This window comes from Dermacentor albipictus, chromosome 2 (genome assembly GCF_038994185.2).
Source record: "Dermacentor albipictus isolate Rhodes 1998 colony chromosome 2, USDA_Dalb.pri_finalv2, whole genome shotgun sequence".
Classification (NCBI taxonomy): domain Eukaryota; kingdom Metazoa; phylum Arthropoda; class Arachnida; order Ixodida; family Ixodidae; genus Dermacentor; species Dermacentor albipictus.
The window spans coordinates 118,495,388-118,508,419 of NC_091822.1; the positions used below are offsets into that span (position 1 = coordinate 118,495,388).

The window sequence follows — 13,032 nt, forward strand, 5'->3', positions numbered from 1 at the left end:
AGGATGATAACCAATACGTCTACCTGACAGTAAAACGCAATAACCTCATTTTCACGCTACTGGGTATATATATTTGACCTTCAAGCCCTTTTGACACTGCGAGATTGAGCGCACTGATATCAGCGGCACCTCGGCCGTGGATTATTACCTGGGATTTCAACGCTCATCACCCACTATGGGAAGCCAGAAGATGGATCGCCGGGGAAAACGAGTTTCCTCCTTTGCGTCAGATCATGAGCTGTATTGTGCAAGCGACGGCAGCCCTACGTCCTTAAGAGGACTCACGTATGGCAGCTGCCTCGACCTAACGTTTGTGTCATGCAGCCTAAGTAAACAGCTACAGCAGTTTGCGGACAATGAAACCCGTGGTAGTGACCATATTCTTACCTATATAAAGATCAAGGGCCCAGGCAAGTCGCACATCACCGTTTGGTCACGCATCCACTAATCAAAGTACAGGTCCTTCAAAGAGAAGCGGTGTCAGCAAAGTGAAGATTCTCTTGAAAACATAGAAGGCATAATCAAAGCAGCTACTCAAAACGCTGCCTGTAATTCTGCACGTTTATCACAGTTTTGTGAATATGAAGCGCAATTGGAGCGGCTCCGAGCAATCCGTCGTCGGGCTGAACGAACGTACTGGCGCACAAAATCCATCCACGACTTGAGGGAGGAGAGACGTCTGCAGAAGAAAATTCAGCGCCAAATCAATGCACTCCACTCTGCAATATGGAAATATTCATGCGAGTTGCCTGATCCACACAAGCAATGTCTACCAATGGATTCGCAAGTATTTGAAGGTCAGAACCTTCTTTGTACAAACAAGAGCTGGTACAGCAACGCATCATTGTACTTGTCGCGGTGTGCCTCAGCGTGGAGTCCTGAGCCCCACTCTCCTTAACCTGACGCTCGTCCACCTTGTTGATATACTTCCACGGTCCGTGCATCTGTAAATATACGCAGACGACGTCTGCATCTGGGCATCACGGGTGACGCGTCAGCACGTACACCCGCCCACAAAAGTTTACGGACCACAGGATGTTCGAAAACGTTCAATTCTCGAGCAGCCTGTAGCAGCAGCCATTAATACTGTATACGAAGATGTTCCTAGCATATCCTAGTGGAGGCCCGAAATGCTAATATTAGGCTGTGTTGTGAGGCTGCGGAGATATCCAGATTTTTCTCAGATTTCGTAGTCCGTAATATTTTGTGGCCGGGTGTACATGCCAGGCTTCAGAGAGCGGCTACACTCGTTGCCTTCACGCGCAAGGCGATGGGTCCACACGTCATTGAAATCAATTGATAGGCTGTTAGTTATCGGAAGACCCACCGCTTTCTGGGGGTCAGGCACGTACCCAGGGGGGGGGGGGCCGGGGGGGCCCGGGCCCCCCCCCCCCGAAATCATGTGGCATACCCCCCCCCCTCCCCACCCACGCCACCACTCCTCACACATTCCTCAAGCGCCACCAGATCAATGTTGAGACTTGACAGCTGTACATCGGTCCGCATTATGCTGCCTTTTTCACTCCTTTTAGATGGCGGTAATTATCGCCATCTCTTGTATAGTGAAGGACAGTTTTCTCGTAGATTCCGCACCCGCGCGATTAACTCGAGATGCATTCAGTTGTCACCATCTATTCAACCGTCACGCGCATAGCTATTGCTTTTGTTAGTTCAACCTTCTTTGTTTAGGCTGATCCTGGGACAAGGAGAGGGATGCGGCTGTTACTCAGCTGGTCTGTACTCTCATGGAACGAGTTGCGGCCGGAGACAACGCCAATTTCGTTTAACTTATCCCTTTGCTTCATTTTTTCCTTGAGTTACAGCTCGCTGCGACGCTGGTAGATGCCCGGAATCATATACACGTGATATGGGTTAGATAAGGTGGGAAATGAAATAATGTGAAAGAACGTCCATCATGGAACCCTGCAATAACCCTTAGACCCATAAGCAAGATGACTGTCGCCCGTTACCTCGTCTGTTTTTCCCTAACTGTATAGCACTTTTCGTGCAAAATTGGCAACTGGAAACAAAAATCGCAAGGAGTTGACAAATTAAGCGATCTACTAAGGGAGAAACCAAGGCAACAACGAAACTGCAAGCAAAAGCGAATAATAAAAAGTTAACCGTTGTTTATGAGAGTATTTATGGATCAACATCTTTTTATTTAAAAAGGAAGTAGAGAAAACGCCGCCGGAAGTGGAGAACAATTACTTGTTTTGAATGACGCTTCCACAGTTATCGGTCGAACCGCCTCACGTAGCCAATTCTCTGCTGTGCTTATGTGGGTGTTTTTCTAACCTTTCGCAGTGAGCGCAGTACGTCTAGAATCGCAGAGTCCTGCGCTCTACGCGGTTGTATGGGACTGGCGGCCGCACAGCGTTACGCAATTCGCGGAACTGTAAAAACTGATCAACAAGGCGAAAATAACTAATATTCGAAACTATAACATGAGAAAGACTGAAGAAGCCGCAAAAGATGAACGCAGCCTGAAATCAGTAAAAAAGAAACCTGGCATAGAACAAACCATGATGTATGCATTAAAAGATAAGAAGGATAATATAATCAGCTATCTCGAAGATATAGTAAAAGCAGCGGAAAAATTCTAAGCTGACCTGTATACAGTACCCAGAGGAGTCACGATAGTTCACTTAGAAACAGTAATGAACAGGATACAGAAACTCTCCTATCGCTAGCGATGAGGTCAGAAGGGCCCTGCAAGACATGAAACGATGAAGAGCGGGAGGATAAGGTGGAATAGCAGTCGATTTAATCAAAGATGGAGGAGACATAATGCTTGGAAAACTGGCGGCTCTTTATACGAAGTGTCTATCGACTGCAAGGGTCCCAGGAAACTGGAAGAATGCAGACATTATACTAACACACAAAAAAAGGAGACGTTAAAGAATTGAACAATAGAGAGTTTTAGCCCAGCGGGTTTATGGCCAGCGGAGCGGAGCGGTCTCCACCGTTGCGCCAGCGGAGCGGCTCGCGAAAAAAGAATTTTAGCCCAGCGGATCACCCGCTCGAGCGGGGTAAAGAGCGGGGCGCTCTGCTGCCCCACCTAGTGGTTCGAATAGGAGTTACTGAGAAATGAAATTGAATTACGCTTGCTTTTATTATGCAAGAAATGTTGAATAAAGATATATTACATGTTCTCAGTGCATTATTTGTTAATAATGTACTGAGTACTAATGTACGGGTCAGCGCAGCAGTCGCCGCCTTCGATGCAGAACTGCCGGCGTTCATGTTCGCGGCTGCCGTCTTGCATTTCCCATACACGCCCGCGCGCCCTTACGCACGCTCGCGCGCTGCGTATACCCTCCGCTGGGGAGTGCTTTCCAGCGGGCGTAAACGCTGCTCCGTAAAACCGCTGGGCGCCTCAGCGTGGTGCGCATGCGCAGTCGCGTCTCCGCTCGCCCGCTCCGCTCCGCTGGCCGTAAACCCGCTGGGCTAAAACTCTCTAATTATGGGACCATTAGCTTGCTCCCAGTATTATATCAAATATTTACCAAAATAATCTCCAATAGAATAAGGTTAACACTGGATTTCGTCAACCAAGGGAACAGGCTGGCTTCAAGAAGAGATACCTTACAATGGATCACATCCATGTCATCAATCAGGTTATCGCGAAATCTCTATAAGCCTCTCTATGTGGCTTATATAGATTAGGAAAAAGGCATTTGATTCAGTAGAGATACCAGCAATCGTAGAGGCACTACGTAATCAAGGAGTACAGAACGCTTACGTAAAAAGCTTGGAAAATATTGCTACATGCGTGAGGTATTTGTTTGTTTGAACGAGGCGCGTAGGCGCCATCACTCCAGAAAAGAGGAGGAAGAACGAACTAGGCTCGCGCTGTGAATCTAACCGGTCAGCGCATCAACCGTTGTTGTAAATATAATCTGTAAATAGTTTCTTGTCTTACTGACTCGTCTTTCGCGTTAGAATATGTACAGAGGTTCTACAGCTGCCTTAATTCTACACAAGAAAAGCAGGGAGATACCTGGAGAGAAAGGGGTCAGACAGGGAGACACAATTTCTCCAAAGCTATTTTCTGCGTGCTCAGAAGAATTCAAGCTATTAAACTGGGGAGGCTTAGGAGTAAAGATCGACGGCAAATATCTCAGTAACCTTCGGTTTGCCGATGACATTGTTCTATTCAACAACAATGCAGACGAGTTACAACAAATGATTGGATACCTTAACAGAGAGAGTGTAAGAGTGGGGTTGAATATTATTATGCAGAAGATGAAGATAATGATTAATAACCGGGCAAAGGAACAAGAGATCAGGATGGCCAGTCGGCCACTAGAGACTGTGAAGGAGTACGTTTACCTAGGTCAATTAATCAGAGGGAACCCTGATCATGAGAAGGCAATTCACAGAAGAATAAAAATAGGTTGGATCGCATACGGCAGACATTGCCAGCTCCTGACTGGAAGCTTACCATTATTATTGAAAAGTAAGGTGTGCAATCAGTGCATTTTGCCAGTGAAACATGTCCAGTGCCAATGCATTTGCCAGTGCATTTCCCAGTGCATTTTGCCAGTGCATATGGGGCAGAGACTTGAAAGCAAGTTAAGGAGCACGCAAAAAGCGATCGAACGAAGATTGCTAGGCATAACGTTAAGAGAGAACGAGAGTGGTTTGGATCAGAGAGCGAACGGGTATAGACGATATTCTAATTGACATCAAGAGGAAAAAATGTAGCTGGGCAGGTCATGTAATGCGCCGGTTAGATAACCGTTGCACCATTAGGTTTACAGAATGGGTACCAAGAGAAGGGAAACGCAATCGAGGACGACAAAACACTAGGTGGAGCGATGAAATGAGGAAATTCGCGGGCGCTAGTTGGAATCGGTTGGCGCAGGACAGACGCAGGGAGAGGCCTTCGTCCTGCAGTGGACATAAAACAGGCTGATGATGATGATGATGATGATGATGATGATGATGATGATGATGATGATGATGATGATGATGATGATGATGGGGGTGGGCTCCCCCCCCCGAAAAAAAATCCTGGGTACGTGCCTGCTGGGGGTAATAATAGATTGCGGCCTGTCCTGGAGCGCTCATGTTGCTACATGAAAAAGAAACTCACCATGATCACCCACGTGCTAAGATTTCTTGCGGAAAAATCTTGGTCTGCATCTGTGCGAGAGATGCTTCAACTTTATAAACACTGTACTTTTCCTCGGTTTCATGCGCTACAGCTTACCTGTGCTGGGCAGCACCCGAAGAACAAACATACTCGTCCTCTAGTCGAGACAAGCTCAAGCACTAAAAATATGCCTTGGCCTTCCTAGATGTCCATCTTAAGCAGCTACTGTCGTCATCGTGAGCGATCACCCAATCACAACATATATTCGCGTCGATGCCTTAACAATGCAGTCTGCTTTCAGATATATTATTGCTTGCCATCCTTCAGTGCTTCCTTCGAACTTCACGGCTGCAGCAAGACCACAATTACCGTTGTGGTGCCTACATTTCCTCGAAGCCCTCCTAACCATTCCTGAAATCCATCACAAAACACAGTCGTCATTTTTAGCCCGGCAACAATCCACACTACTGCTCCTGCATGAGAAACGCAGCTGATGCCTTCACATACATACAAATGGTGCAGTTTCTTCTGCGAGCTTAGCTGGAGCAGTGGTTATTCTCGCGAAGTTTGTCACCATAAAATTCAAGACATTGAATTTTACGTCATCGACAGCTGCAGAAGTCGCCACCCTCCGCGCTGCTCTAGAATTCGTAATTGAAGAACCGTCGCAGACATTGTCAATCTTCTCCGACTCCAAGGCCGCCCTCCAGTGCATTATGCCGCCATTTTGTCATGGACCGAAAGAACAATTAGTCGCTGACATAAGCCTTCGTCATCACCATGCGGTAGAGAATAAACACAACATAGTTAGTGCATACTGGGCCATTGCGGTATCTACGGAAACGACCGTGCAGATGAGGCCGCTCGATCTGCTCATGATGGCCTCCACTGTGTGCCTATACCGTTATCCAGGACAGACGCAGCTACAGGGCTTGGTTCGCTCACGCGTAAACTTACGCTTGCACAGAGGAACTCGACCGAATTTACCAACGCTCCTCTCCACAATGTAGATCCGAATGTACACTACGTCTTCCGTCAAAACTATCTAGAGCTGAGGAGATGCTTCTGTACCACACGAATGCTTACTCACTTCAAATCTAAATGGCCAACAGCCCTACGTGCGATAACTGCAGCTGCGAGGAAACAATCGCCCACCTTCTCTGTGAGTGTCCCCGCTTCTGTGCACCCAGGAAAGAACTTTCAAGAGTGTTAGATAGTTTTGACAAACTCCCTTTGTCGGAGAAAAGGGTCCTGGGGACATTGGCCGAGACCGTCCTCAGCACAGAAGGCTTTCAAAGCGCTGTTGAGTTTCTTGCGAAGAACTGGTCTTAGACACAGACTTTAAGCAGTGCCGTATTATCCTTTCCTTTCTCTCTATTTTTTGCTCTTCGTTCTTTTTTTTTGTAATAGCTCTTGTTTATAATCTTTTCTTCTCCTTATCTCCTTTTCCCAGCACAGGGTAGCCAGCCGATCTGATAAGTGGTTGACCTTCCTGTCTCTTTCCTTTTGTCCTTTCTGGCACATCAAGCCTCCGTTCACAGGCGGAAGATGATAGCTTCGTAACACAGCCTCGTGACAAAAGTCTGCAATTATTTCTCTAAAGAGCAACTCATCAAGTGCGATATAATCCGAAGCCTGTCATAGTACATACTAGGGAGTCTAACGGCGAGGACCTAGTTAAACCGAGACGCAACAGGCTACGTGCCGTCCATTACAGCTGCCAAGCCGCCCACGCTGCTCGCTATTCACACTTCAGCTTTGTGTCGCGGAGGAATAATAATTGGTTCACTCACAGGAAACCATATATATATTTTGATATACAGTCTGAAACATCTCCCTCCTTAAAGGCATGATATTTTGACATGATATCTTCCACTGTTCATTTCTTAATCGTTGTGTGGGCAGATGTAGCAGCATAGAAGACGACCGATTGAGCCAGAGCGAGTGTCAAAAGGTCGCAATGTCCTGCTTCCACATACGGTGTCGTGACCTCGCGACATATTAGCCTCCTGGGAAACTGGATGTATGTAAATTATTTGCGGCGCTCTAACTCTTGTCGCTCTTATTTTTCTAGGGTTATCGCAAAAAAAAAGTAATAGTCAGAAATATCATGCCCGCTTTCCTTTAATATTCAGTGTCCTCACGAGAACAAAATTACATTCTACACGTCTGTACCTTACGCTCTGCAACAAATTGCAAACACACTAACCCATGGCCAATGTCGTCGAGACTTTAACACTGCGCACACGGCGATGACGTGATAAGTCCCGCCATGCATGGCATATCTAGAGTTTGCGCTGCCCTTTAGCGGACGCTATAAACAAGGGCGGGTCCAGTGCAGTGAGGTCCTTCGCTCGCACAAGGCTGGTGCGGCGGAGGCCACAACGAAACGGAAGTGGTCAGATACCACCCGCTTTGTCGCTCCTCCTGCGTCCGGAGGAGCCTTCTTCGGTGCGTTCACACACAGTGCACACTCCGACTTCACAGTGCAACCTGACTATTAGTAACTTCTGAAACCTAATGCCGGAACCTAGCTTGATTACCTCAATACATACTTTTTGTGTCCCTTTAACGCTGCGTTGGTGTGTAGCCCTGCGTAACGTCTTGTATAACGCAATATGTCAACCGTGTGCACTCACTGACCTCGAGGAGCAAGTGCTGCCGGTCGCCGACAGTACCATGTGCAACCTTACTTTCTCTCTCTCTCTCTCTGTTCTTCCTGCAGCATTCCTTCGGGGCTGCACAATTAAGGAGGTCCTGACGTTGATGTCGTGGCGCTGCGAACAGGGCGTGAAGAAGATGCGGGAACAGTCCAAGAAGGTGAGCGAATTGCCTCGTCACGAAGACGGGAGAGTGGGGCAGCACCCACCTGCCGGCATTGTAAGACAAATGTGACCTACGCCGAGCAGGGTCTGTAGCGGAAATGGTGGCCGTGTGCATGTAATACGTCCGCGATAGTTCTGCAGACCAGCACGTTACTAACCGTGTGGTTGACGTGACGCAGTGTGGGGGCGCTGTGGTCGCTAGAAGCGGCCTGATATTTTGGTGCTGAGACGCCTTTCTACGCATAATTTACACAATCGATGGTGATGATGTTTATTGGCATCCGCTTTGAAACGGGGAGAGGACAAATAGTCACCTAGCCTGCTTGATTTAATCATTATTTACTACATCTATCGCTATGCCAGCCGTTTACCTATCTTACTTCGATACCAACTTGCGTATTTAAAACCTCTGGCACTATATTGTACTATTACCTTTGCTTGCAGTGTCTCCGGTTCTATATTCAATCTCTCCCCTGTCTTCTGCTTTTTTCACCAATACTCTAACCGTCTCCTATTTATCTCGACTACTGACCAGTTAATCTTTCCGCCTTCTTTGAATGCAATCGCAGGCGAGCGCAGCACCGCCAGACGTGATTATATCTGGCAAACTTGAGAACCTTTGCGAGATGCAGTGCATCACAAAAAAAAACTTACCAAAAAAGTAATTCTTAGAGGCACTTGGAACCAAATTAGGAACGCTGTCTGCAATGTTGCAGGCCTCCAGAGGAAGTGAACGGAATGCAGTTTTATCGTGGCATCAACGACCCGCAGTGGTTGCTTAGTGGCTACGCTGTTTGGCTGCTAAGCACGAGGTCACGGGATCGGATCCGCATGTCTGTGGCCGCATGTCGATGGGGGCGAAATGCGAAAACACCCGTGTGCTTAGATTTAGGCACACGTTAAAGAACCCCAGGTGGTCCAAATTTCCGGAGTCCATCACTACTGCAAGCCTCATAATCAGATCGGGGTCTTCGCACGCAAAACCCCGTAATCTCTCGAATGTGGCATCGTCCAACCATATCAAAAATTGTGTAATGGATGCAAAAGGGCGCCCAACCTCTAATAATTTCCTTCGCCATCAAAGATAAACCTCATATACACTTTTGTTCAAAATGAACAATGTTACCCATTAGACTCAGCGATATATGATGCTGCCACATGTACATTAAGCTGCAAATTAGTGCAATTGTGGTTTTAAAGAAATGCAACAGCTGCTGCCTACGCAAGGAAGTCCCTCCATCTTTCCGCTAGAAGTGGTGATAGTGTGAGACTTCTGTTGGTTCTTGAGCTTGGACGAAAAAAAAATGGTAGGGTTAAAAGCTCACGCGTATTTCTAGACGTTGGTGGTAAGCTATGAGAAGGGTCGAATGCTTTTGATGCCCATAAACGCTTGTATTAGCAGGAACTGCGCCCCTGTTTCACAGATGTTTTTCTAACGTGTTATGTCTCTTTGAAAGAGGAATGAACCAAATTTTTGTGCATGTGGCTCTTCCCTAAACCTATACAATAATAGTATGAAGCTTATAGCATATTGGTTTCACGTTATTACGTGTTCTACCAAGTGACTACCATTTTCGATGAACACTATAGCCGCAATACCAGGCACAAACGTTGTTTTACTTTTTTTTTCTTAATCATAATGACTGCCTGCTTAAACTCACACGCCAATTACGCGGCTCTGGACAGGTATTTGTGATATTAATAGCCATTGAGAAAGCTGGCAAGTAACCCGACGCTTCCCTCAACAAGTATAATCGGCGAATATACTTACGGAATAACATATTTTATCTGCTAATCGAATAATTACTCGTGCGGACAGCCCCCTGGGACTAGACGCAACGAGACGTCCGCAGTGAAATTATCATCAATTAGCGCATTTGCTGCAACATCCGCAAAAGAACACTTGTGGGGTGTTAAGGAAGCCCCCGGATAGATGCTAAAAAAAATCAGTCGGCCAAAGCGTTTACGCCAAAACTCGTAATGAAACGTGCTGCGTCCACGAACTCGGAGAGTCGGTATGAACGAAACAGTAAATTTCGCGTACGCACACGAACTCACGCTGTATCCACTGTATCCGAAAGGAGGCTAATGGCGACGCGTGCTTCGTCTCTGTAATGTCAACTATGCGAACCCTCTCGAGATTGAAGTCCGACAAAGCCCCCTCGCGCCGTGTACGTTCAGCTTCTTCCCGAGCAATAGGAGGAGCCACGTCACCGAAGTTCTGCCGAATTTAGGTCGCGCTGCCGCACTTTAGGTGGGAGCGCCTCCGAGTGCTCTAAGCTGTCGCTCGACGCTCCGAACGAACCAGGCCAAAGTGTTCCCAGAGCTCGATTTCGACCAACCGAATGTAAATCACGTCACCCGAGTGGTCAAAGTGAACGGTCGTATGTGTAGTAAGAGTGCTTTAGCAGTGCGTGTAGCGGTGGCAGTGCTATTATTGCGTGGGCCGACTACAACGCCGTTCAACTTCAGTGTTTCAGCCCGAAATGAGACGCAGACGGGGGAAGGATCGGGAAAGAGAAATCGCCTCTGAGAAATCGTTAATAAAGCGCTCATTCACCTCCCGTGGAAAGTTAACATCACGTACACAGCAGCGAAGTCACAATGCCTACGCGGATTTTCCTTCGTCGTTACACATGCTCTGCCGAGGCCTGAAGCACGGGTTCGTCTTTCGCGAGCTTCATTTGCAGACCGAGACGCTTGGAAACATTTGCTTTTGTGCCGTCCGTCGTCACGCAAGACGTGTCGCGTGAATAATGTCTGCTTCTTTGTGCTTTGTACAGCTCCTTTCGAGGCCAGCTGTATTTTTGCTAGGGGTGCATGACCGTTCGATTTCCCTCGCCACAGCCCATGGTGGTCTCCTTTGCCATTCTTGTTGGAAAAACGTTGCTGCAGCAGTAATGACTTTCACTGACTGGAATGACGTTCAAGATTAGCATCTATGTGAACATTCTTTTTCTCTCTCTCTTCTCTTCTGTATACAGCTGGGAAAGGTCGTGGAGACGCAGACGGTGATCTTCGACTTCGACAACTTTTCCATGCTCCAAGCCCTCACCGCCGAAGGCAAGAAAGTTCTTTTGAAGAAATCCACGTCCGAATTAGGAGAAATCCATGGCCAACAATTTTAGGCGTTTCGTTTGGTTTTACGTGATGTGCATGTACAATGCTTTGTACTTTCGTCCAGCCGCGCACAAAATCACTTGCATTTATGTGGGCTGTTCGTTAGCTTGTTCGTTAGCTTGAGCTTCAGTGATTCGCCGTGAACAACTGAGGAATGATTGTACGCCGCACAATGCGCTGCACATGTCCTTGTTTAGCGCGTCATCGCACTGGTCAACACGCTGGTCAGCACAGCTTTCAAAAAAAGTGTAATCGACCTTCGTGTCACATGGAGGTAACATGTATCAGTACACATGACGCAAGCCCTGTGCGGCCGGTGTTAAATGCATGTATTTCATCTAATGGCCCAAAGAGAAAAGGAACATGTGGGGATGGGCTAAAGTTCTTTTCCGTGGTTTCTTAAAAGTTTTTTATTTGGAACTCTGCAACTTTTTGTTATATATGTACTACATAAGAGGCTACACGTTATTTTCTTTCTGTGTTTTTTTTTTCAGCTGTGAGCGCAGTGTCGGCATTTATTCGAATGTACGAGGCCAACTACCCTGAGCGGTTACATCAAGCCTTCGTCATCAACGGTAAGCAAGAGTTGTGGTCATTTCTTTGTCAGAAGTAGTTTAGCTGAACTGATATAACCTGACCTAAAGTCATTTATACCAGCTGCACGATGTACCGTGTACAAATGCACCAATGTACAAAGAGAGCAACATGTATAAGATAGCGAAGACAGCTGTTCGCGTGCTGCATGATGTGCACTAACCGTGCTCTACGCCAATAAGGTTGCAAATAAATTGAGTTTTCATGTTCGCAGCCTTTGTCGGAATGCGGCAGGCCCTTGACCCCGCGACCTCAAGCTCGACAGTGAAGCGACCACTGAGGCAGCTCGGCATGTGTTCCACGCTGAACCAAGTCAACACCGCCTGATGTTGTTTAATAGTCGAGTTGATGTTTGTCACGCACAGAAGTTTCCGTGGCTGCGGGTGCCGAGTGCACAGCTGCGGAATGAATTTGACAATATTCTGGCGCAAAACAGAGTTTAATTGAGTGGTTAAACCCGTTGTCCGTCTCCAAATTGAGCGAGCCACCGTTACCAGCACGCTGCACTGAACTATATATAGCCCAATGGCTTAGCATATAAGGTAAACAATGTGAAAGCGCGATTGGTTTCGACATCTGACTTACAGCCGACGACGAATGCGACGCGTCGCTTCTTGGTGCTGCTCCACCTTGCAGCGTGTGGCACGGGAGCTTCTGAAAGCTTTCATTAGCACCTCGAGCGCGCAAATTCCGGCTCCGCAAAACGCCATAGCCGACCGAGAGGTTTGATGGCGCAACCGACCGCTTATGCATGCAGCGAATCTCGCACCGTCGCCACCTACGCGAAAGTAGTCATCGAGATGGGTCGGTATTCACGACTGTAGACCGGGAGGGGAGAGGAGGGGGAGGGAGGCACGTCGTTTGAGGCGGCCGCGTCGCGACGCCGTCACAACACCGGAGTCAAGGTCGGCGGGTCGCGCCCTTTAAAGCAGGAACGAACACGCGAGACACTCTCGGCTCGATAACATCTTCCATGGTTAGCTGGAACTTGAGTCTGAGTCTTTATTCCAAACGTTCATTTACATATACGTGGCTCAGCAGAAGAGCAAAAAATAGCTAAGCAAGATGCAAATTGTACGAGGCCGAGAACTGGTTTCTCGTTTTTCCTGTTTCTTTTTCTCGAGAGGGCATGGGCTTCGGCCAGCCGTAGCCATAATTCATTCCACAGCGAAACTGTGCCTATAGGGAATTTCCAAGGCGTTCCCGACCACGTGTCTAGGCGGTGTGGTCGGTGTTGAGGAGTCACGGGCGCACTGTGCAAAGCTGAACAGTAGAGCCGGCGCAGCGTAGAGGAACATTAGTTGGATATAGCGGACAGTATAGAAGCATTTAGCTCGGATATATCGAAGCGTCTGAACGGACTGCAGCACAGAGGAGAATAGTTATATCTAA

The 13,032-nt window shown here is 47.6% G+C and overlaps 1 protein-coding gene across 3 annotated transcripts in view; it reads left to right on the plus strand.

Annotated features, from left to right (window-relative positions):
• Positions 1-13,032, plus strand: part of LOC135918890 (SEC14-like protein 2) — a 120,957-nt gene that overhangs the window by 88,738 nt on the left and 19,187 nt on the right. For all 3 annotated transcript variants that reach the window (XM_065452574.2, XM_065452576.2, XM_065452575.2), the window contains exons 6-8: positions 7,827-7,921; positions 10,911-10,989; positions 11,541-11,621. In XM_065452574.2, the coding sequence (XP_065308646.2) occupies positions 7,827-7,921; positions 10,911-10,989; positions 11,541-11,621 (255 nt within the window). The remainder of the gene's footprint in view (positions 1-7,826; positions 7,922-10,910; positions 10,990-11,540; positions 11,622-13,032) is intronic.